Here is a 23710-nt window from a genome sequence, read left to right as displayed (position 1 = left end):
ATGCATAGCTAATAAGGGGCACAGCCAGGCTTTGAACTCAAGTTTACCTCCAATGCCCACTGTTCTTTCCGTAACACCAGCCTACCTTCCGAGCAGTAGATAAAACAATTGAAAAGATGCAGTAAGGTGGAGAAATTTGACTAAAAGAACCAATTAAAAAAAAAAAAAGAATCAATTTCAATTGCATAATATCCACTACAAATGCCAATCAAAAATTCAGATGAAAGGAATCTATGACAGCCTATCCAAGTATAAGACTGATAGTTTGAGAAAAGAGTATAACAGTATTCTGGACACTAAACATCAACAGAATAGTAATATTTTCTCTCTGCTTTTCCAGAGCCTTATGGAATTTTAACCCTTGACAAAATATCTGTTTACACAAAGTTTATGATGTACCTAAGCATGATTTAGTATAAATGTGAAGGGGGAAAAGAACGAAATAAAAAACAAAACTAGAAGAAATGTAGTGTTCAAAATAAGCCACCTGCTTAAAACTTCTGCTCTCGAAGAAAGGGAGGGAGTATATATTATTATTAAGTAATTTGGCTATTACTAGCTGGGCAAAAATTATGACCTCATGTGAATGTGTTCTTGTTGAAAATGCTCAAATACGAATCATACTTAATATATGTTATTGAATCAGCAACTATTGTAATTCTGAATCTATTCTACATATTTTAGCTTATTTTTCAACTCTCTAAAGGATTCAGTCATATTCTCAATTAACATAGCTCTTATATTTTTTCTAGTTGGCAAATTTGAACTTCAGCAACTCAGCTGGTTTTGCTTTTAATTCAAATGAGTAGGGTTTATACAGTGTTTGTGTACTTTGTGTTATAATTCACTCTTTTACCAGACCCTAGACTGTCGTTCAATATAGTAAGAGTGCATTACTTCACTTGTTCAGAATTTATGCTTTCAAGGAGAGGAAGGCTGATATGAAAGGAAGTCAACAGGGCGGACATGATAAACTTCAGTTTCTCCCAATAAACTTGGAAATTGCTTTGTTAATAAATGAGCCAAGTGAGTACAAATAACACTTACACCTTACTAAAAAATATCTCCCTGATGAAAATTAGCTGTACGACAATGTAGAGTTAAATGTAGTCTCAGACATGACATTTGAAAGCCTAGGTCAGAGACCTGAGAAATTATTTGATCCAACGACTGCCTTCAGACAGGCAAGTCTCATCAACTGCTTTTTAGAAGTTCAGCAGCTGAAGTCTTCAAGATAGGTACTTTGTTTACGCTAATAAAACTGAATGTCTTTATTGAAACAATGTGACTCTTTCCTTTAGGTATATGGACTTTCTTCCTATTTAGAGCAAATTTTTGTGGGCTCAGTGGACATGTCAGAAACTTCTCACATCCCAAAAAGCCTATGAGTCAACGCATCTATGTGACAAGGAAGCCATTGCTTTAAGGTGCCATTTCCCAAATACGGCCAGTGTACATAGATATTTGGAGATGAGGCTAGCATAACTGAGAAGAATCACAGAAGTGGTGACTAGAAGATATGGACTTAAAGTCACCGAGGCACATAAGTCAAAGAGCCCCCGTATAGCACTATGCTCAGTACTTTAGCCAGATGGAGAGGGAAATCGAGACTGAAGAGATTATTTCCCCAAAGACAGAGTGAAAGAACAGTGCTCAATCAAGGTTTGAATTCAGTACTCCCAAATCCTGGTCCAGTGCTCTTTCTATAATAATTAAGCTGCCTCAATGACAAAAAAAAAAAAAAAAAAAAGATTAAAAAAATTTCTACATCTTTAAAAAATGAAAAAATTATCTGCACTAACGTTTGTAAAAAATAAACCAATAGTGTCACATGAGAGATTGACTTTGATGTTTTCCATTATTACCTAAAATGATATTTAACCAAATTGTAGTATTCCAGGTTGTATTAGACATTTTCCCTCTTCGCCATTCGGGGAGTAGCCTTTGAACAGATTTTTAAAAATCAAATAAAATTTTGTTTATTATTTCAAATGCCTGGTTGATATAAATCAAGGCTGTAATAAGCATTTTTGCATTTTTTTATATACTTTAGTTCCCTAAGGAAAATAATGGGTAGTCAAAAATATCCCAACCTATTAAAAAAGATCAAGAACATTAGAATCCGTTCCTTTTTTTCAACATCATGTATGTCTACATATTCAAAACAAAGATGAAAAGAGCTGAATCATGTCAGGTTCTCAATTACTTTTCATTGATTTAAACACTGAAAGTAAATTAACAAGCTCTATGTATTAGTCATAGTCAAGGTTGGCCCCTGACTTATGAATGACCGGGGGATGATACATTAGCTGAAGTGGTAAGCATCTGGGAAAAGAAAACCAGGCTCAAGTGTATTATGTTACAAGTTCTAGATTTGCAGGTGCATTACACAGAGACACCTTTCCACAGACAGACATTATGCCTGGTACACTGTGTCATATGAACAAGAAGTAACTCAAATTTCAATGCCACACAGTGGAAACTTCAGCCTTGTCAACATGAATAAATGTGTCCCTATGCTGAATACGCATGCACAAGGCAGCTTATTCATAATGGAACCTGAAATGTGTGTTAGTCAACGGCACAGAGCCAGTGTTACCGATAATGCCAGTAACAACAGACAGCATTGCGTCTTATTGAAGAAGTCCAAGAAAACAAAACAAAACCAACTCTTCCACTCACCGTTCCTGTTGTGCCCAATGAAAGATGATTCATCTGTTGTGTCAGGGGGCCCATCATGTTTGCTGCCTGCATTGACATAGGATGGTCCATTGTCGGCGTAATCACAGCACCCTACAAGCACACACAATGTCCATCTGAAAACAGGTTCCACAAGGAAGAAAACTTAAAAAAAAATGAACACAGCGAACTGTCTCAACATCAAGTGCGCTTGCTTTTTAATGAAAAAAGCTAAGCTCAAGCATGTATGATTTTTACATCCACCCATGCCAGTTTGTGCTTGTCTAAATAGACAGCACTACTGACCTCCTTTTCCTCACATCTATATGTGTCTAAAATATTTATCATTTACAATTCTAACACTGAATATAGAATGTTACAAGATACCATATGTATCTTCTTTCATTGTTCTAAATACAAACTTCTCTAACTGAAAAATATTAATACTATGGAGGTTACCTAGTTTCTCTTGATACTGAATAAGAGTAACTTTTGGCTGATGCCTTTATCCATGATTTATAAGGTTAATTATTGATCACCTCTATACAATCTACTACCAGGAGAATAATGCTGGCTCAGATGAGTCTCTTGACTGGTTCTCTTTGAAAGACAGATTAAAATCTAACATAAATGATATAAAAATTAGACCTACTGTTTTCCATGTTTTTTCCTCCTAATCTTTGACCTACTTTCTATCTGTGCTTTTGAAACAAGACAGAATACTGAACTCTGTTAAATGCTGGTCAAATGCAAGGCTGCTAAAATATTAGTGGAAAAAAAAAGGTCAAGCTTTTCATAAGGTGTTAGGAAAGGCCTACTTCTAGAATATGCTTTTTGATTTCTTATAACTGTTGGGAATGCAAAAAGTAACCGACATTTTTAAACACTTCTGTTCATATACAAAGTTGCACGTAGATAGTAGAGCAAAGGACAAGCCCTTTTCTTTCTTCATCCTACTTTATTCTACCTTAATTGACTAGCCTGGAGAACAAAACAATATATTTTTTTTAATTGAAAACCTAGGGCTGCATAGAATCTTTGGGATTTCAAAGCTGTATTTTAAAGATGGTAATACAGATAGAAGCTCATGGTACGGCAACTCATTTAAATACCTAGTGGTAATAAAATGATTATGTATCTGAATGCTATTTTTTTTTCTGTAAACATTTTTCTCACTATGTGACGTTTTCCCCCCATATAAGTGAACATTTTGAAGAACGAAAACGAGGACAGATTCATGTGGATGGCAGGATCTCAGTTCCCAAATTACCCACAAGCAAATGTTTCTTAGAACGTTTCCTCAGGATGATCAATTCCTCATGGTATTTATTATCCAAATCTAATTTCCTGACTGTATCTGTTAAAAGATCAGGTTCTCACTCATCCTTCCTTTAGGGGCTCCCCTTCGTTAATATGGAGGGAGGACAGAAATTGAGCCAAATAGTTGGAAATGCTTGCTTTTCAGAGCCAACATCATTTACAAGGACATGTGCACACGAGCTAGCATCAATCAGAAAAAAATATGTTATTTTATAGGTCTGTAGCTTATAAATACACATCCTGTTCATTTTTGTTGTTTTGTCTTGGTGCATCCATGAACTGTCATTCATTGGTACGCTTCTTGAATTAAGAGACATAATAAGATAAGCTTTTACTTAATTTTTCTTTTTCTTCCTGCTGCCTGAATTTCTTTAAACAAAACCAGCTTACTTTTTCCTTAGAAAACAACAACAACAAAAATTCTGGCCCTTATTTCTGGTATTTGTTGTGCTAGACCAGCAGTAAACACTTTAAGAAGAACCTGCTCCTTCTTAAATCACTTAGGGATAAACTATAGAAAAACCTCAGAGCAAAGACAAAGTCCTAAAGCATTGTTTTTCAAGCAAGAAGTGGCATTTTTCACAACATTCTAATCCTTAGCAGGTGCAAGACTTCAATACTGTTCCCGAACTTGAAACTTAGACTACCTTCTTAGAACATTGCCCCTAGAAGTTCCAGCAGCTAAACTGCCACCATCCCAGACACCCCTCAATTGTCATCAGCTTGCTGTAGCTACATAAAGGATTGTTCATCATAAGTCAGAGATAAAGAACAAATTGTGTTTGGCGGAAAAACTTCCTTCTCTGTGCCCTAGAGGCGACCTCATTCTCCAGTGGGGCAAGAGGTAGACTTTAGTCTTTGTTTGGGAGGCAGTATGCAAATGAGATATGTGAGCATATGACAGAGGAATCAAAATCCATGCATGAAAAGAATAGAAGGACTGAACTGCCTGCATTTGGAATTAATTTAGGAAGGATTGTCTGGACTCCTCAGAATCCTTTCTCGTCAAGTGTTTGGGGACTCATTTGATTACAGATGACACAGAGTGAGTGTTGCTTCTGTGGACAAACCAGAAACTGACAATCAAAGGGAAGAGTAGGAAGAGATTTCTCATAATTTGGAATTGTACATAGCAGCAGTAGGCATAAAGTGGAAAACAATTAAGGGAAACATTCCTTTCCTAACCAGGCCATTTATTGCAAATAAATGAACAATAAAATAAGGATTCTTGGGGAAGGACATGTGTGAACATGCATTCTTGTTCATATTCAGGAAACATGTTCAATGAAGAAAGGATTCCTGCAAATTATTAAGAACATAGATTCCTTAATAGTTTCAAGGGATGAAAGAAATTTACAATCAGTGGGTAAATCATAAGTAGTAGACAGGAACCCCTTGGAGAGACTTTACTGGGGACAAACAACTTAGAGGGTTTGAAGTACAGGTTATCTATAATCAAGACAGGTGTTTGTCAGCCACTTTGCTCATCAAAGATTACAGAATCTCCTCTGTGTTGTGCAGGGCATTAAACAAAAGAAAACAAAACAAAACAAGGAAGAGAGAAAGAAAAAAGAACAAAAAACCCTTATGTTTCTTAAGGCAAAGCTAGTGCCCCCAACCGTAACTGTGCCTCATGGAATATACTGTCACATCCATTCTTATCCAATGCATTTAAGCCATAGATTGAAGAGGGTTTTGTGACAGATGTTGCCAACACATTAAGAGTAATTTCGTTTACTCCAAATGTATAGAATGTGCTATCTGACAGAGTTCACTTGGCAAATGGCAAAGCAAGAGGAAACAGATTTTTCATTTTAGCATCTCCGGATGTCTGGGCTTGTTCAATGTTTAAGCTGCAGAGAAAAATACTGTAACATGCTATAATTCCACTAAAAAGCACAATGACCAAACAGCTGATGGGAATGTCTGGTCTATTGTAGCCACTGTCTCTGCAAAAACAAAGCTGTTCACACTCAAGAGATGTGGGGCGGATCTGGTCGCCCTAGTTCTGAAATAAACAATTTCAGCAGTATTTCGGACAAAGTTCCCAAAGGTCATTGATGTAGAGTAAACGTATCTGAACTGAGGCCAGAAAAGCATCTGTGTTGTGAACCTTCCGCCAATAGTTTAAGGAATGTTAAGTCTTGGAGAGTTCATGAGTATTTGAATTTCTCAACTGAATTACAGGATCGGTGTGAAATCAGGGGAAACATGTGCAAGCTCTCCCCACTCAAGAGCACACACAGTGGGCTATACTCAGGGCAGAACACAGAGGGCAAGGAGAAGAGTTACCTCTATGAATACACCCGTGAGTGTTAGTGTTCTAGACCAGTGCCACGTCAAGGGTGATCCGTGGCCTGGCAGCACGAGCAGACCGAGAATTGGAATTAGGATCTCTGAGCTTTCGGGTCTTGAAATCTGTGTTTCCACAAGCTTTCCAGTGGCTTCTGGTGTCCCCTGAAGTTTGAGAAGTGTGCTCTTGCCTATAAACTACTACCGTATAGGCCAATGCCATAGATACAATGTCTTAGGTATAGACACGTGGTTTTATTTTATTTATACTGTTACCCGATTATTTGCTTGATACCAATGTTGTGATAGGGCATGATTATAGCCATAATAACATTACATCTTAATTAAAAATGCAAAAAGGTCAAGCCCGAATTTTTGATGAGCTGCAATGGGGCCACTGTCTGAATAATTCAAGTCTAATCCTGATGACCTGGCACGTCTCCATTTGACCAGTGTGGCTTACGCTGTAGCATATTTGAGAATTTACCCTATTTGGAACCTTAGTAAACCTTGAGTTCGAAACCGTAATAATGTAAAAGGTAAGAAAACTATTCGAATCATGTAAGTGACAAAAAAGAAAAGGAAAGAAAAGAAATACCACTCTCTTTTTTTCTCTTTCTCATGTCTAGAAGCCTTAGGTCGAACTGTTGGTGGTCCATTGCACACTCTTTTCCTATGGTGACTTATGCAAAACTCTAAGGCTTTTTAATAGTAATCCTTCAACATGACTTTAAAAACCATGGTTTAAGGTCACTTATCTTCTTTCTCATCTGTATATTTTCTGCTTCCCTGTCAGTTTCCAATATTTCTAGAATAAACATGCAGTCAATTCTGTGTCCACCAACCCTATTTCAGCACATGTAAAACGGAGTGCGGAGAATAATACGAGCCCACAAGGAAACTGGTGAGCAACAATAATTTCATAATATAAATAGCATGAAGGTATATCATTTAACTCGGGGGAAAAGCTACCCACCTGCAGTGTCCTGCAATGTTGGTGTGCGACATTCCTTTTTTTATTTATTTTTTAGTGTTTATTCATTTTTGAGAGAGACAGAGACAGAACACGAGTGGGGGAGGGGCAGAAAGAGAGGGAGACACAGAATCTGAAACAGGCTCTAGGCTCCTAGCTGTCAGCACAGAGCCCGACGCGGGGCTTGAACTCACAAATGGTGACACCATGACCTGAGCCGAAGTCGGATACTCAACTGAATGAGCCCCCCAGGCACCCCAACATTCCTTATAGCATATGTACAGATATTTAATATTTTCATCTGTTTATGTTGTCATGTTTTTCTTGTTATTGTTTCTTTTTATTATTTTCTTTCTTCCTTCCTTCCTTCCTTTCTTTCTCTCTTTCTTTCTTTCGGCAGGTGCTTGGCATGGTTTAAGAAAGGCTGCTGCATAAAGAAAACAAAAAGGGAGCAGGAAAGGCCTCCATCTTTAGAACACTCATTAATCCTCAACTATCTTGATAAATTTCAACTGGCTTGGAGGGAGCAGTCTGACTTTTCAAACAATTATGTCTGAAACCCAAAAAGCTGTGGTGAAGCTGGTGGACAGGACTTCAACCGTGAAAGCATTTGCAAGTGACCTCTGACAAATGTTGGAGGTATGGAAAAATGGCGAATAACCATGGTTAAGCCAAAAGCCATGCTGCCCCAGGACCCCATTTTAGCACTGAAGCGCTTCCTTTTTGTTATTATTCTCTTAATATTTTCCATCTAAGGGGCAAGGGTCATGTTTACATACCTTTTATCATCCTTATAAATAAGAATTGCAAGCTCTAGGTACTCAAAACAGTTTTCATGTATTAATATTATATATCAGCACCACTCGTTCAGTTGAATTAAAAATAGCTAACATTTACTGATTTTTTTTATTTAGATTGGTCATACTAAAGGGCCTACATCACATCTGCCTGTTCACCACTATCTTATTGCTGTCTACAGTTTGAAGCATATGATGCCTGCTTCAGAAATAGTGGTTGGAAGAATGATAGAAGAGCAGAACTCTAAATCAAAGCATACTTAAAACACTACCTTGAGATTTCTCATCAAAATGGGGCCATCCAAAGATTTGGAGAAAACCTGTTCTCACAAGGGGCAGTTCAGTTTTAAAATGATGGTCTGCCTCACCGATATGTGCGTTTGTTAATATCATCAACCACCATTTCCTTAAAGATGAGATCTGAAATTAACTTGTAAAAGGTTCTACCAATGTCACCATAGCATATTAATAGGAATTTTTAAAATAAAACGTATCTTTGTATGTGAATATACCAGTGGTTCTCAACAAAAGGAAATTTTACATTGTCTGGAAGGGACATTTGGCAATGTTGGGAGATATTTTTGGTTGTCACCTTGGGGAAGGGTAGTATTGATACCTAGTGGGTAGAGAGGCCACTGAAGTCACATCCTACAACATGCAGGACAGCTCTCCACAGCAAAGGATTAGCCAGCTGGAAACATCTTTAGTGTTGAGATTTAGAGACCTTGGTATAAATGTGTATGTATGTATGTATGTATGTGAATGCTTTTATACACACACACACACACACACACACACACACACACACACACACACCATGCATACAAAATGAGGAAGTTGTGAAACTGCAGTAATTAGAAAAAGAGTATTAATCCACTTTCTGCTTTCTACCACTAACAGCAAACTTTAGATTTTATGCTGAGATTTTATTTATGATATAAACCAATTTCTTAAAGATCAGACATCTAAATCGATTGCCCAAATCCTATAATTCACCAATGAAAGGAGGCAAGACTATTATGTGACTTTCAATGGCTATATGAGTATTTTCGAGTTCAAATTTATGCTACTATTTATTTTGGAAATATGGCTAACAAGAGCTGAGTTTCTCTTTCCTAAGTTAGACTCAATTCAATTGGCATAATAGTTGGACTGCTTCCTAGAGATGTGTAGCTGTGGGCTAGAGGTATCATATTTGGAAGTAGGGCATTTTACATTGCTCTGTAGTCAATTTAAAAGAGTTGTGTACATAGGTTTTGTAATGAGAGAATATCTATTCACTGTAAAGATAGATTTTTTTCTACTCTTAAATATTCTTAATTTCATGTTGCTTTTTGACTCAGTTACCATTAATTGGAAGTGTTTTTTTTTAATATGTAGGATTAAAAGACACCAAAAACCAAATTAGTTTTTTACAATTGAGTCCCCTTTAAAAGAATCCTAATTATATACCATGCCTATTCAACTGTGAATAATGGTTTCAATTATTGGTTAAGTACCTATTTATACAATAGTGTCATTCTGAATGAGAATATAAATATGTCACATTGAAGTATTTCTTACCGAAGCAGGTATATAGATAATTAGAATTCTCAACAATGCTTTACTGAATTCTTTAGAGTTTTACGCTTAAACTAAAGAAATTTGTTCAGCAGTGACTTTTGATGTTTTCAACAAGCTTCTTTAGAATTCTAATAGAGCAAGATGGCTTTTAAATATGCTACATTATTGAGAGAAAGTTGAAAATTTGAAGACTTTGGGCCCTGATGTCAAGTGGTTTTGCTGACTGTGAAATAGAACAATTAGTTCCTTCGTCATTGAAGATTTACACCTGGCTAAAATTATAAAAGGCATTTCATAATGCAGGTGGGCTATCATATTCTTTTCCTTTCAGATGTCTTACTTAAAGAGATCATAGTCGCTGAGCCAATGGAAACGTTAAGTGTGCATAGAAGGATCCTGGGGTCTCTTAGGTGAGTTTCTTATGATTTCAGCAGCAATGGGTGGATTGGCATTCATCAACCTTCTATTCCAATCACCTAATCAGTGCGTGGCTCTCAGCTAGGGGGCATGTACCACATACAAACACGTGTGCCATACAAATCCATGATCACAGAGATGTGGTATAGACATGACAAAACCACATTATCTTTGTGGAAAAACTAATGGTACAATCTAAACCATTCGTCTTCACTATGAAGGGCTCCTGTGGTTATATGCCTTCCTCACACAGACATCCAGGTCCAAAATTAGTTTCAAGAGACTTGAGGGGAAAAAATGGGGTGCCTGGGTGGCTCAGTTGGTTGAGCATCTGACTCGTGATTTTGGCTCAGGTCATCATTCCAGGGTCATGAGATTGAGTCCCAAGTTGGGCTCTGCACTTGAGCACAGAGCCTGCTTGGGATTCTCTCTCTCTCCCTCTGCCCCCTCCCCTGCTTGCTCTCTCTCTCTCTCCAATAAAAAAATAAATAAAATAAAGAGATGTGAGAAGAAAAAATTAAAGACCACAAAGATATCATATTTACCAATAATATTATTAATTATAATATATTTCACCATCTTTACTACTTTTTAAGATACAAAGAACCCCCCCCATATCTGCTCACCAAATATATTACATAGTAGAAAATTATATTAGACATATGGAGGACAGCTCTTAACCATTTTCCTATGTTAACAATGGTAACAACAACAACAAAAATGCATATCCCTTTAAAGATAAGCAGAACTGATTTTTTTGTTGTTGTTGGTTGGTGTTCCACGGGTGATATGGGGAAAATCATGTCAAACCGCCTTTTCTACTAAAGTACAGCCTAGCTCACATTTTTATACCTGAGTTAGCATCTTGAAAAATACTATTTCACAGTAGGAATGTTGCATGTGGAGGACACTGGTACTGTTAAGCCAATGGCGATTGTAAGTTAACGTGTAACAAAAGGGAAGGAGGAAATAGGGCAATTCGGTGATGGAAACAAAATATTTCCCATTCCTCTTTTCCTATACAGAAGCCATTTAGGCTGAATGGACAATAGGGTCACCCATGCGAACGTGCCCCCCACTCTGTTTCCACATTATCTGAGCCCAAACGAAGGCTCATCTAGGTAGGTCCAGGACGTCCTTTTTGCCCTAGTACATCCACTCTGTAAAGATCACATGGCTTCCAATTTACATTTCCTGTCTAGTTCCCCAAGACTATCCACATGAAGCCTCTCCCCTCCCCACACTGAACTACTCATCTTCCTCTGACCCATCTTGCTTGCTCACCCTTGGTGTCTTTGCCCGAAGTCCTGGGCACTAACAGCAGCTTTGCGTGCATGCTCTAAGATTCTTACCAAATGCTACATTCTAGGGAACATCTCTTGCGTCTGACCCAGGTTGTTGGCCATTTGTTCCTCTCTTCTTTCACAACTTTTGGCACATGCCTTGACCACGATCATACTTTATTTCTCCTCTGGGTTGTTTTAACTGTGCCGTTCATGATGTTTTATGTATTTTCGAGTGGTTCCAAAGCCTGGCACCGTGGAGATCACGAAACAGGTTGTCATGGAGCCGAAAGACTAAATGAGCGAATGGCACTTTTTTATTAGCCAAGGCTCCCACGTCTTTGAAGGGATGCAAAACAGTAACCGCTACTCCATGCTCAAATTGGACAAGAGGATGCCCAAAACAGAAGCACCGTCTTGATTGGAAACTGGATGGTCCTTAAAAATCCACCCATCCACGCTTTCCTTTAAAATGTCCCCGTCTGACCACTGCCACCTTGATGTTCTTGTCATCGAGTATGAGAATTCCCAGGTTCTAAAAGCCACACACTACCCAGGGAAATTTAATGTTGGAGTTCACCACTCGATTTCCATCCTTTGGAAGAATTCTATGTACCTGAATCAATGCTACAAAGTTTCTTTTATATATCGCAGCCAAGGCACACAGCCACCAGTGCAGTGTAAGCTCTTTTCTTAGGGCTTTCCTGTGCCACAAACTGTTTTAAGAGCCATATATCTGCCCAAGATTCTTGTCAGACCTTGTGATGGGATAAGAGAAGAAATGCTTTATTCACTTGTACACCAATCACTTTGTATACCTCCACGTAGATTTTCAAATGCAGAGAGTTTAAGATGCCCGTCAGAAGCAGTATTCCAGGCCAGTCTTCTTCCAAATGATAAAGCAAATAGGGTTCCCAGCAGATGTCTGAATATTTATGGGCAGGATCTTTTGTCCGGTAAAATGTTTACCTCGCTTTAACTAGCACTCAGGACCGGGAGCTGTCATAAAGCTTCTCATTAAAATCTTCTCCTTACTGACAAACAGGCCAAAAACAAACAAACAAAAAAAAAACAATAAAAAAATAAAAGCTGGTTGCAAATCATTGTCAAGGTCTTGTAGGATCCTATTGGTGAGTGGGCCTGGGAAATCATTTCTCAAACCACAGGAGTGATCAAGAGGAAAAGTTGCCTGTTATCTTACTTATGGCCATTTTTTATAGTGCAAATTGCCTAAAAATGTCACAAGGCACTTTGATTTTTGTCATTACTAGGAGAATAGCGATTCCTCGTCCTGCAATTTGCTACAAAATGTACTTTATGTTGTGGTCCCTCAGAGGACATTTCTGGGCTATTTGTTTTCTCCTTTAAGACATTTTTAGGAATTTGCCTGGTTAGAGCTGGCAACGCAACCAGACCTAAGGATATGAGGATAAAGTCATGACCCTATTAAAAACCTAATTTACTCCCTTTAAAGTACACTTGCTATTAGAACTATTGTCACTGACACGTGTCCAAGTCGGTATATATCCTGTGATGGAATGTTTTGTAATATAATTCTGAGATAAAATATGACCTAGTGGAATGGCCATATCTAAGGTAAAATTTACATATTAGCATCCAACCAAGATACATTCTCTGGCCTGCAGGACGTTAGTTAAAAACATAAAGTTGTCCAGTAGATGAGATGAAAAACAGCTTTGTGTTTCTATTCTCCAGTGTCCTATTTCTTGTGGACTTTGTGCCAGAAACTTAGTTACGTCCTTTATTCCACTTAGATTTTATGGCCACTTCTCCTAAACAGTAATGCTATGTCAGTAATTTTGGATTTTTCTGTTGAATGACTTCTGCTAATTAACAGCACCTGCAAAATACTGGTCTTAAATTCTCTAGTATGTTCTTCCTCAAAGCATAGTCTGCGATCAGGTAGGATCATCTGGGAGTTTAATGCGGACTCTCAGGTCTGGCCCCACCCACCCCACTGAATCAGAATCTGAATTTCCATCAGATCCTTAGGTGAGTCATATCCATGGTAAACTTTTGAGAAGCTTTGCTCTATTTTTTTTTTTTTTTAAATTTCTGTGAGAGATTTATATTTCTGGAGAGATTTTTGGTTTGTTTCTTAATCAGTTTGTTAAATCCTTTTTCAGTGCACATTTGAGGGTCAAGTAGCTTCAAATAATGTTGGCAACATTAATACGCCTCCTTGTTATAACCACAGAACAGCCGGTAACATTTAGTTTCAGTTCCTCAATAGTCTCCACACGGCTTCTCCTTTTCTCCATAAAATCTCCCATACAAAAAAAAAATTTCCTTTCATTTCCTATGACATGTTTTCAAGGCAACCGTCACATTGAAACCTCTATTCTTCCCAAATGATATCTTCTGCTTCACCAATGAGTTTGGAATAATGGCTATTACAGTCAAGTGTTAAATGAGATGCTATAGGCCTTGTAAAGTATAAAGAGTCAACATCTAAATATTCACACATGCCATAAATATAAAGTGTTAATAAGGTATCAGAAATAAAATTCCAAAATACTGTTATTTGCCAGGCCCTGATGGAATTAACAAAAAATGCCAGTCAGTGTAAAATCAAAGTTTTTAAAATTAGTTAAAAACTAAAGTTTTTTAAAAATTTTATCATTACTTTTATTTTTGAGAGAGAGAGACAGCGTGTGAGCAGAGGAGGGACAGAGAGAGAGAGAGGGAGACACAGAATCTGAAACAGGCTCCAGGCTCTGAGCTGTCAGCACAGAGCCCGACTCGGGGCTCGAACTCATGGACCGCGAGATCGTGACCTGAGCCGAAGTCGGACGCTTAACCGACTGAGCCGCCCAGGCGCCCCCAAAATAAAAGCTTTTAAAATCTCTTTGTTGTCTTGCCCCTCTTCCTGAATTCCTGAATCAAATTTCCAACAGCTCACTAAATCTAGAATCACAAGCATCTCAAAACAACCGTGACCCATCCTGAATATTTTCTCTTTTTCGATTCCCCCAGCATGTTCTTTCTCTTCCGTTTGATCCTTGAAAAAATAAAGAAAAGTCCAGGCCATCCTTGCCTTTTCCTCCCTCATCATGCATAACAAACCAGTAGTGAGTCTTGTCACTGCTCTATCATAAATATCTCTAAGTTTCTATTCCTCCCTTTCAAGTGCTACTGGCTGAGTCGAATGCTTCACCATGTCTCATGAGGATTAATCCAATTACTTCCCGTGGTGTACCTCCCTCAGTCAGGGCATGCTGTAGACATTTATTTTTTAACATTCCCTCCACATGTTCGTAGTCTCCCACAAAGTGTATCCTGCTTTTTCAACCTAGACTTGGGGGAAAAACACCCTACATTTCTCATCTGTTACATATAGATATGTGACTTCTAATTAGAAGCACCTGCAAAGACTTAGATTTGTAAGAGAAGGGGTGGGGGGGTGGGGGGCATGTGGCACCCATTTTGCTGGCCAGGTGGTACAGGGGTATCATGATTGCATGGGTCCCAGAAATGTTGGCCATTTTTCACCAGAGCAGAGCAGTGTGGTTCGGGGTTAACAGAGGTAGCAGTACCTGATTTCCTCATAGAACAGGAGCTCTAGAAGTTTATTGTCTGCTAATAGCATTTCTTTGCTATCAGATCAATCTATTGTCAGATTTCTCTTTCTATGGCATATTTGTGCGATAAAATATATGCTAATTTCATTATTTGAAATTTATTTTCATTTTTATTTAATTTGAGAGAGAGAGAGAGAGAGAGAGACCAGCAAGGGAGGGGCAGAGAGAGAGAAAGAGAGAATCCCAAGCTGGTTCTGCATCATCTTTGCCGAGCCCCACACAGGGCTCAATTCCATGAACCGTGAGATCACAACCTAAGTCGAAATCAAGAGTCAGATGCTAACCGACTGAGCCACACAGGCGCCCCCAAATTTATTTTTAAAGGTAGATGTGATGAGAAACTAATATTCTATTAAAAAGAGTTCACTCAGATGATTTTATTATTTTCTTCCATTCCTGGAAGGAAAACAAATAGGACTTTCTGTCTGCTAACTGGAATTCAAATTTTGAAGTGTTTGTCATCCTATGCCCTTAATGACATACCATTTTTATAGTAGCTTTCAAAACTTCAATAAAAAATAACACGGGGTTGCAAACACATTAAAGTAAACTTCGGGATGCCTGGGTGGTTCAGTCGGTTGAGCGTCCGACTTCGGCTCAGGTCTTGATCTCGCGGTCTGTGAGTTCGAGCCCCACGGCGGGCTCTACGTTGACAGCTCAGAGCCTGGAGCCTGTTTCGGATCCTGTGTCTCCCTCCCACTCTGCCCCATCCCCACTCATGCTCTGTCTCTCTCTCTCTGCCAAAAGTAAAATAAAACATTGAAAAAAAAGTTTAAAGTAAACTGGGCTCAAAATGCTTTTTCTGAACTTTCAACCACCAGCGGAAATTATACTATTGTATTCAAGTTACTCAAGAGAAAAATATTCAGAATCCGCTTTCTCTCCTAGTTTTTGTCCCACCCTTTTCTTCCAGCCCTCCCTTCCCTCTCTCATTGATTATATGTGCAATCGGCAGGGAAATGAACGTTCAGCAAAATCAGCCAGTTTGACTAGCATCAGAGGGTTTCAACATACACTTTTTGCTTTATTTCACGCAAGAGCAAGCCCGAAGCCATCTGCCTGCCGCCAACTCCATCCTTCATTCCCCTTGTGGAAACAGAACCCCCACCTCATCATTAAAAGGCAATCTTCAAAGGGACATTGTTTTTGCTTATTCTCATTGTGACAGATGTTTTATATCATCTACCTCCCTGCAAGGGACTGCCCACTCTGCAGCCAGCTGTGGAAATAGCTCCTGTGTCATCTGTGGCAACAGCCATTCCATTCTTCTGACCTCACCAGAGACCACATCCAAGAACAGGAAAAACAAACAACCCCGATAACTTCCTTGAAAACACTTCCAGGGCAAATCGCTTCAGACAAGAGCTCTTTACGACGTACCGGAACAAAAGAGAGACAAGCTTATTGGAAACACTCAAATGTCACCAAGCTAGCCAATCAGGGTAATCCCCAGATTAAGGAATAAGGAAGCAATAGCATCTGTGGCCATGATTCAGCTGAAAACATCTGGTCAGCCCAGAACCACTTCAATTAGCTGAGGGATGCATTTGTCAATCATTTCGTTTCTTTTGACTGTGTAAAGTTCCCACGAGGAAATGTTTACACCACCACCTCATCCAGCTCTTGGAAACACTGTGAAGGGACTCTTAACACATTTCTAAAACGCAGAGACAATTAACTTGACTTGCTCTGTGGTGACACTGTACCCTGATAGGAGAACATATTTTAGGAACAGAGATTAAAAAATCTATCTTGGTTTGCTAGAAACTGAAGTAAAACTTTTACTACTAAGAATTACATCACTTTCTAATATTGAAAAGGCTGCTTAAATTACAGTATATATGTCACAATGCGATGGGAGAGCCTTCTCAGGGATATTTGGCGTGTTCCGAGTTTAGGATCAAGAATATTCATTAATTTATCCATTCACTAATACCTACGGAGCATCTATTATATTTTGTCCTGTAAGAACGAAACTTGGAGTTTAGTAAATGACTTTAATGAGCTATATTTAAAAAAATGGGTTTCCAAAACATAATTTAGACAAGGTGATCAAAGACATTAACATTTCCCAGAGAAGGAAACATCATTGGTGATACCACGTCAATTTCTGTTTTCATTTGATCTAAAATTTTGGCTGGCTGGTTGCTAACACTCAACGCCTGGAATCCTACGTGGGGCCAGCGACTTGTAATAAGGCGTTTTGTAGGTTAAACAAGTCTGGATGTTTCCCTGCAGCAGGAAGGCAAGCGGGTCCCCCGGGGCACAGTCTGAGATCAAACAGTAGGTTGAAGAAGAGAATGTGAGAAGGCAATAGTCCTGAAATATGAGGGAGAATTGTAGAGTAGGACACACATTAGATTGTGTCTAAACATGGCTCAATTGTTATCTTAGTTATCAGGATCAACAATCCCTTTAGAGGCCCAGAGTCCTAAAGTCTCAAGGGATGGAGGGCTCACGTCTAGAAGAACAGCCGGCCGAAATGTGTTCATTTCTGTTGTCAATCTCAGCTCACTTACGGAGACAGCTCCTGCCAGCCTCAGCTCTTTCCTTAATGCCAGTTGTCAACCCACCTGGGAACTGACTGGTGCTACTTTGTCATGTCATCCTCCTAAGCATTTTGCCTGCAGCCCAGAACAACCACTCACTTGACAGTTTTGAGTATTTGCATGGCAACAGGAGAGCAAACAGCTAAACCACACATTTTAAGTGGCTACCTATTCCGACTATACTATTTTGTTAGATTAAAAAAAGAAAGAAAAGAATCAAATTACATACAATTCCATGGTTTCCTCATAGGATAGACCTAACAAATAGTAATATCCAGTGTTCTTTGGAGAAGGCCTAACTTAAAAAAAATGATTTTGACACAGGGTACAATATTCTAACTTCGGTAAAAACAGTGAAACTTCATTGGTTTCTAATACTTTCTGTGCTTTTTAAAACAACCATTTCTTTTCACATATATTCACTGGGGGACATTATACATCAGGAAATCAATTATCAAAGTTAAAAATAAAAATTGTAGGGGCCTCTGGGTGGTTCAGTTGGTTGAGCCTCAGACTTCGGCTCAGGTCACGATCTCACGCTTCCTGGGTTCAAGTCCTGCATCGGGCTTGCTGTCAACACAGAGCCCACTTTGGATCCTCTGTCCCTATCTCTCTCTGCCCTTCCCCCTCTCATTCTCATTCTCGCTCTCTCTCAAAAATAATAAATATTTAAAAATAAGTAAAGAAACAAAAATTGTGTTCTAAGAATGCCATAGAGGAAATCATGGTTTCACCCCATAATACTTGGTATGCTATACTGTTAACTGAGATGGGTATAAAATGATCTTTTTTAAATATTTTGGGGATAAAGGTAGTATGCAAGAAGGTAGTGTGCAAGAATTTCAGAAAAGAATTCCAGGAAAGACAGAGAACTATTTTTAATTTACCATGGTTTCTGAAAACAACAAAACGCAATGCTGAATTTGGCATCGTATTGATGCCTCGATTGTGAAGAACGGTAATCATCTTTGTCAACCTATGCCACAAAATTTTCAAAAGCCAAAGTACAAAGGAGTCTCCTCAGACACACAGGAGTAAGAAATATGCAACCCCATTTCGAATTCCCAAACTTATCAGCAAAGGTGAATGACAGTCCAAAAAAATGTTTTCTGTCCAATTTATCTATTTTGATCTGGTTTGAGTTGAACGCCTAAGCCTTTTTTTGGCAAGTCATTGGGGATCTTGCTTCTTATTCCTGACATGCATGACCTAATTCATGAATCGGACCTCCAGGGGTGGTGGACATTTTTCACATAGGTATGTCAAAAACAACTTAGGTCAATAATGGAACAACCAGGCTTTCTGAGGAATTCTGGGGCTAACACTCTAAAATCACTGCAAATCAGCCAAATTTGTCCATGATTTTTCCCTTAGAATCTATGAGTGGGGAGAGGCAGGGAGATGATGTGGAAAATGCAGGGTGGAAAATAAGGAAACAAGATTTGTGAATGTGGCAGAAAAGTTGATGATTTACAGAGCTTAAAGAAGCAGGTGCAGCTGTCTCTAGCAATGACTTTAATTTTAGGTAGCCAGCAGCCCTATTTTAGAGAGATGTAGCCTGCAGCTACCTAGAATTTCTGGCACCTGAATCTATTCTGGGGGGGATTCCCTAAGTTTGCTTCATAGAGGCATCCAACGCATTAAAATAAAATTGTACAAAATATCTGCTTATTTCAATTGCAAGTACTAAGAGGGAATTAAATAATGATATAAAGGGATAGTTGCAAATTATAGGTGGGATCAGCACCTGTGGCAATTATGAACGCCACAAGCTGCATGAAGCAGGTGTTACATTCACCTGTGCAGAAAGTAGCTGCAGCAGTTTGCAGGAACCAAATCAGAGATTCTGCAGTACTGACAGCTGCATTTTCCCCACATGAAAACTTCATTCCTCCTTTGTCATCTCTGACGAATTCGATCTTCCTCTGATCCCTTATTTTACCTACGGCTGACATTTTACCTCTTCTTAGAAGAGCGGCTGCAATCACCCATGCAAATCCAATACTGACTGTATCACCCACGAGGAGTAGACTGGTACCCACCCTTGTCTTTCACCTTTAGCAAGTTCAGAAGAAGGTCAGTGAAACCCGCTGAATTTGTTTGCAAAATATTAAAATATCGGTGTTTGACAAATTCTTCTCAGTTCTATTCATTAATGAAGGTTTTTAAACAAAAACCTCCTAGGTAGTTTAAAAACTTAATTTAAAGGCACCTAGGTGGCTCAGTCAGTTAAGCATCTGACTCCATTTCAGTTCAGGTCATGATCTCATGGTTCATGAGATCGAGCCCCACATGGGGCTCTGCACTGGAGGCACAGAGCCTGCTTGGGATTCTCTCTCCACCCCCCCCCCCCCCGTCCCTCCCCTGCGTGTGCTCTCTCTCTCTCAAAATAAATAAACATTAAAAAACAATTTTAAAAAAATGTTTATTTTTTGAGAGAGAAAGAGTGTGAGTGGAAAAACAATTTAAAAAAGAACCTTAAATAACAAGTAGGAAATAGTCCATCTTTATTAGTAATTACTTTTTTTATTTTATTTTTTTTAAATATGAACCTTTATGAAAGGGAAAATAAGGGATTATCTTTGTTGGTTTTATTTTTTTAATGACTTTTTATTTTACTAATTAGATACCATCTAATATAAGGGAATGATGAAATATTACTTTAAAAGAAACTATTTAGTTTGGGTTTATTTTTTTTATTTATTTTTTTTTTAGGTTGGGTGTAATACAGAATTCTTTCATCTTTTTGAATTAATATATGGGGTTTTGAATAAAGTAAGAGTCTGGTCTTCAAAACAAAATTAAATCAAAATTATTATACAATGCTCAAATTACTTGAATGCCTCAATAATAAGCTATCTTATATGTGAAAAAATTACAAAGGATTTTAGCATATAGTTTGAGACAATGCTCTAGCTACCATAGACTTAAAGGAAACACAATGATACATTTTTCGTATTGTGCTTTTATGGCATATTCTCACAGTTATGCATTACGTGCATTATCTAAGCTAACCTGTTTGAAATACAAAAGTGTCATTAAATTGATTACCTCAAATATCTCTACAATATTTATAATAATGATATGGACCATTTCTAATGATTATGCAGATTAAAAATAGGGTATATATAACTCAGACATATCATCCAGCATTACATAGTTTTGAGCCAAAACTAATTAAATTATGGTACTCTTTGGATAAATGCGCCTGTCAAAATCAAAGCTTTTAACTTAATCATACAAACTCCTTTCTACTTAAAATATAATGATGGGGTTGCTAAAAGATTAAAAATATCTTACTCCTTAGACTAATCTAATCAGCATTGATGGCCATAGATAACTTACTAATATTTGTATTCTACATACATGAGGACACAATCATAATTTTTTATTAATCTGTCAACTTGATATGCTCTGGGTTAAATTATGTAACCTGAAATATAAAAATTTAATGAAGAATCAAACCAGATATAATGAAATGGAATTGGTGTTAACTGGATTAAAACATACCTGTCCCTGCTCTGCCACCAACATGTGTGATATTAGAAAAGTCAATTAACCTCTCTGAGCCTCACTGCCCTCATCCATAAAAAACATTATTCTATAACATTCAGGTTTAACTTTCACGAGAGCATATATAACTACAGAGAGCCTCATAAGAAGCCAGAGCAAAGGACTCCTACATAACCTGAACAGCAGAGCATTATTCCAGAGACAGAAAACTGGAACTCCAAATACCAAAGCACCTGCTTACTGATGCCTGGAATTCTCTACAAAGTTGACAAATGTTTCATTACGTAGTAATAGAAAAAAATGCTCATACTCAAGCCCATTTACAACCTCATCCACACTAAGATACTGGTGACCCAATACACTTCTTCAGAAGAGGTTTTGAGAAAAGCACAGCACACACTGTATTAGTTTAGTTGGACTGGAAGGTGGTTTATTGTTTCCCATGGTTCTTCTCCAGGCTCCCACTAGACACGTGTGCATGCGCACACACACACATAACGTCATCCTAAGTCAGAGCCCATGGATGTACGCAACCAGATTCCCGTGAACCTTTTTTTAATCGAATTTATGACAAGTTTATTTTCATATCCCTTAATATACTTACTTAATTGATTTATCTCTTTCTTCCCCAATGTACTGTAAGTTCCATGGGGGCAGGGACTACACCTGTTCATTCTGCACTGTATGCTTGAACATGAAACAGCATACAGTGTCTACCACATAGTGGGATTTCTATAATATTCTCTATAAATATTGTTCAAATAAAAAAGCAAAAGACGAAAAGAATGAGCTTTTGGAGTATCTAAGTATCTTGAAGTAAAAGTATTAAGGAAAGGTGGGAGAGGATGTTGGTAATAAAGGCTGGGATGCCTAGACAAATGATAACTTCTTGAAAATTTTATCAAAATCCGGCCTTACATATTTAACATGCTTCTTGTTAAACATCTTCTCTATTATTTTATTAATTTCCAGGCTACTGGAATGTAAGTTCCATAAGGGAAGGAACCAATACTATTTTTACTTTTGTATTCCCCAAATAGTATCTGGCACATAGCGGATCGGATGGCAAATATCTGATAAATGTCTATTTAATGAATGAATTAAGAAATGATTCTTGTTTCAGTTTTGCAATAAGTTTACTGTCTTAAAAGCTGATATGTTTAGGGGCACCTGGGCGGTTCACTTGGTTGAGCGTCCAAGTTTGGCTCAGGTCATGATCTCACAGCTCTTGAATTTGAGCCCCATGTCAGGCTCTGTGCTGACAGGTCAGAGCCTGGAGCCTCTTCAGATTCTGTGTCTTTCTCTCTCTCTCTGCTCCTCCTCCCCTCAACAATAAATAAAAAAATTTAAGCTGATAATTTTAGTGTTTCAAAAGGAAAGACTGGATGAGGAATATCTACCTTTTCATTGCTATCATTCTTCCAAGGTACAGGCAATGGAAGTATTCTTGATTCTATTAGAAATATTCCAGAAGTCAATTACTTACACAATAATTGTAATTTAAAGCTCTTGAATTTCTCTTTGGAGGATTTTTCACTCTCTTGGGATTAGTAAAATTTAAAATACATTTTTCTCTAAGGAATTTCTTTAAATTTCAAATGCACATACATTTTTATGGAAATATAACCTACACACTCTGAATCATTTATACTTGTAATGTCCTATCACAATTTTGGTCAGACTTAAGTGATAAAGAAAAGCCTATTTTAGGACAAATATGCTTCTCTTGAACAACCAATAAGTATGTTTTCTAATGAAAGCAATATAAGGAACATCCAATGACTTTCAGATAGTTCAAAACCATGATTTTTGAGGAAGTTTAATTATTCAAAATGAAACAAAACACACAGTATGTGTTCTCTAATGGATATTCACTGGAGTTTATTAAGCTTCATAAAATCAAGAAGCAAAGATTCACCTTAAACAAAAGTATGGCGAGATTGAGTAATCATCAAGTGAATTTGATCTATATAAGACCAAAAGTAAATGGAGAGAGAAGGAGAGAAAGATCAGAGAGTAGACGAATATAAGTAAAAATAGAAGGACTTTTCTTATTGCATAATTTTGACTCTGCTGGGAAATCAATGCTGTAACAATTTATTTCATTTTCTAGGACAGTTGTAAGAAGAAATTGTGCCAGCCAGAACATTTCTCATCATATGCCTCGCCATGTGTAATAGAAATGGACATGATCAAATGATCGGGCCATTCTGATTTACGTGGGATTGTCTACATAACTTCACAAGCAAGGGTGATTGCTACTAACAGGGCAGCCTTGGTGAACCATGGCAAATCAGAATCATAAAACACTGGGAACACATTCTAGTCCATCACAAGAGAAAAAAAAAACTGAAGCTACATGCTCTTGCATTAGAAATTTGCTCCAGGTACAGAATTAAGAAGAGTCTCTTGTTTTGTTGTTGCTGTTGTTGTTGTTAGAATCAAAAAAGAAAAACTTGAAGCATTCTTGGGTACTGGCTCAGATATCAGTAATTAGATGGTGCAGATTGAAGGTTTATATTTGAGACATTTGATCCTGTTGTATTATAGATAATATTCCACTAAAGGGCCCTTTTGTGGATTGACTGCCACTGAATCATCATTCTCATCAATTTCAATGAAACTTTTTTTTTTTTAGAAAAAGACATAAAAGAAAGGTAAATGTTTGAGCCACAATTCAATCTGTTAATACTTGTCTAGAGATATGGACCTACTGGTAGGA

General features: G+C 37.9%; 1 protein-coding gene across 8 annotated transcripts in view; it reads right to left on the bottom strand.

The window, feature by feature from the left end:
• Positions 1-23710, bottom strand: part of RBMS3 (RNA binding motif single stranded interacting protein 3) — a 702269-nt gene that overhangs the window by 64638 nt on the left and 613921 nt on the right. For all 8 annotated transcript variants that reach the window (XM_042955148.1, XM_042955152.1, XM_042955154.1 and 5 more), the window contains one exon: positions 2683-2793. In XM_042955148.1, coding sequence (XP_042811082.1) covers positions 2683-2793 — 111 coding nt within the window. The remainder of the gene's footprint in view (positions 1-2682; positions 2794-23710) is intronic.

The sequence above is a fragment of the Panthera leo genome, chromosome C2, assembly GCF_018350215.1.
Source record: "Panthera leo isolate Ple1 chromosome C2, P.leo_Ple1_pat1.1, whole genome shotgun sequence".
Taxonomy (NCBI): Eukaryota; Metazoa; Chordata; class Mammalia; order Carnivora; family Felidae; genus Panthera; species Panthera leo.
Note: the sequence above shows the minus strand (reverse complement) of the source record. Positions and strands in the feature narration are given on the sequence as shown.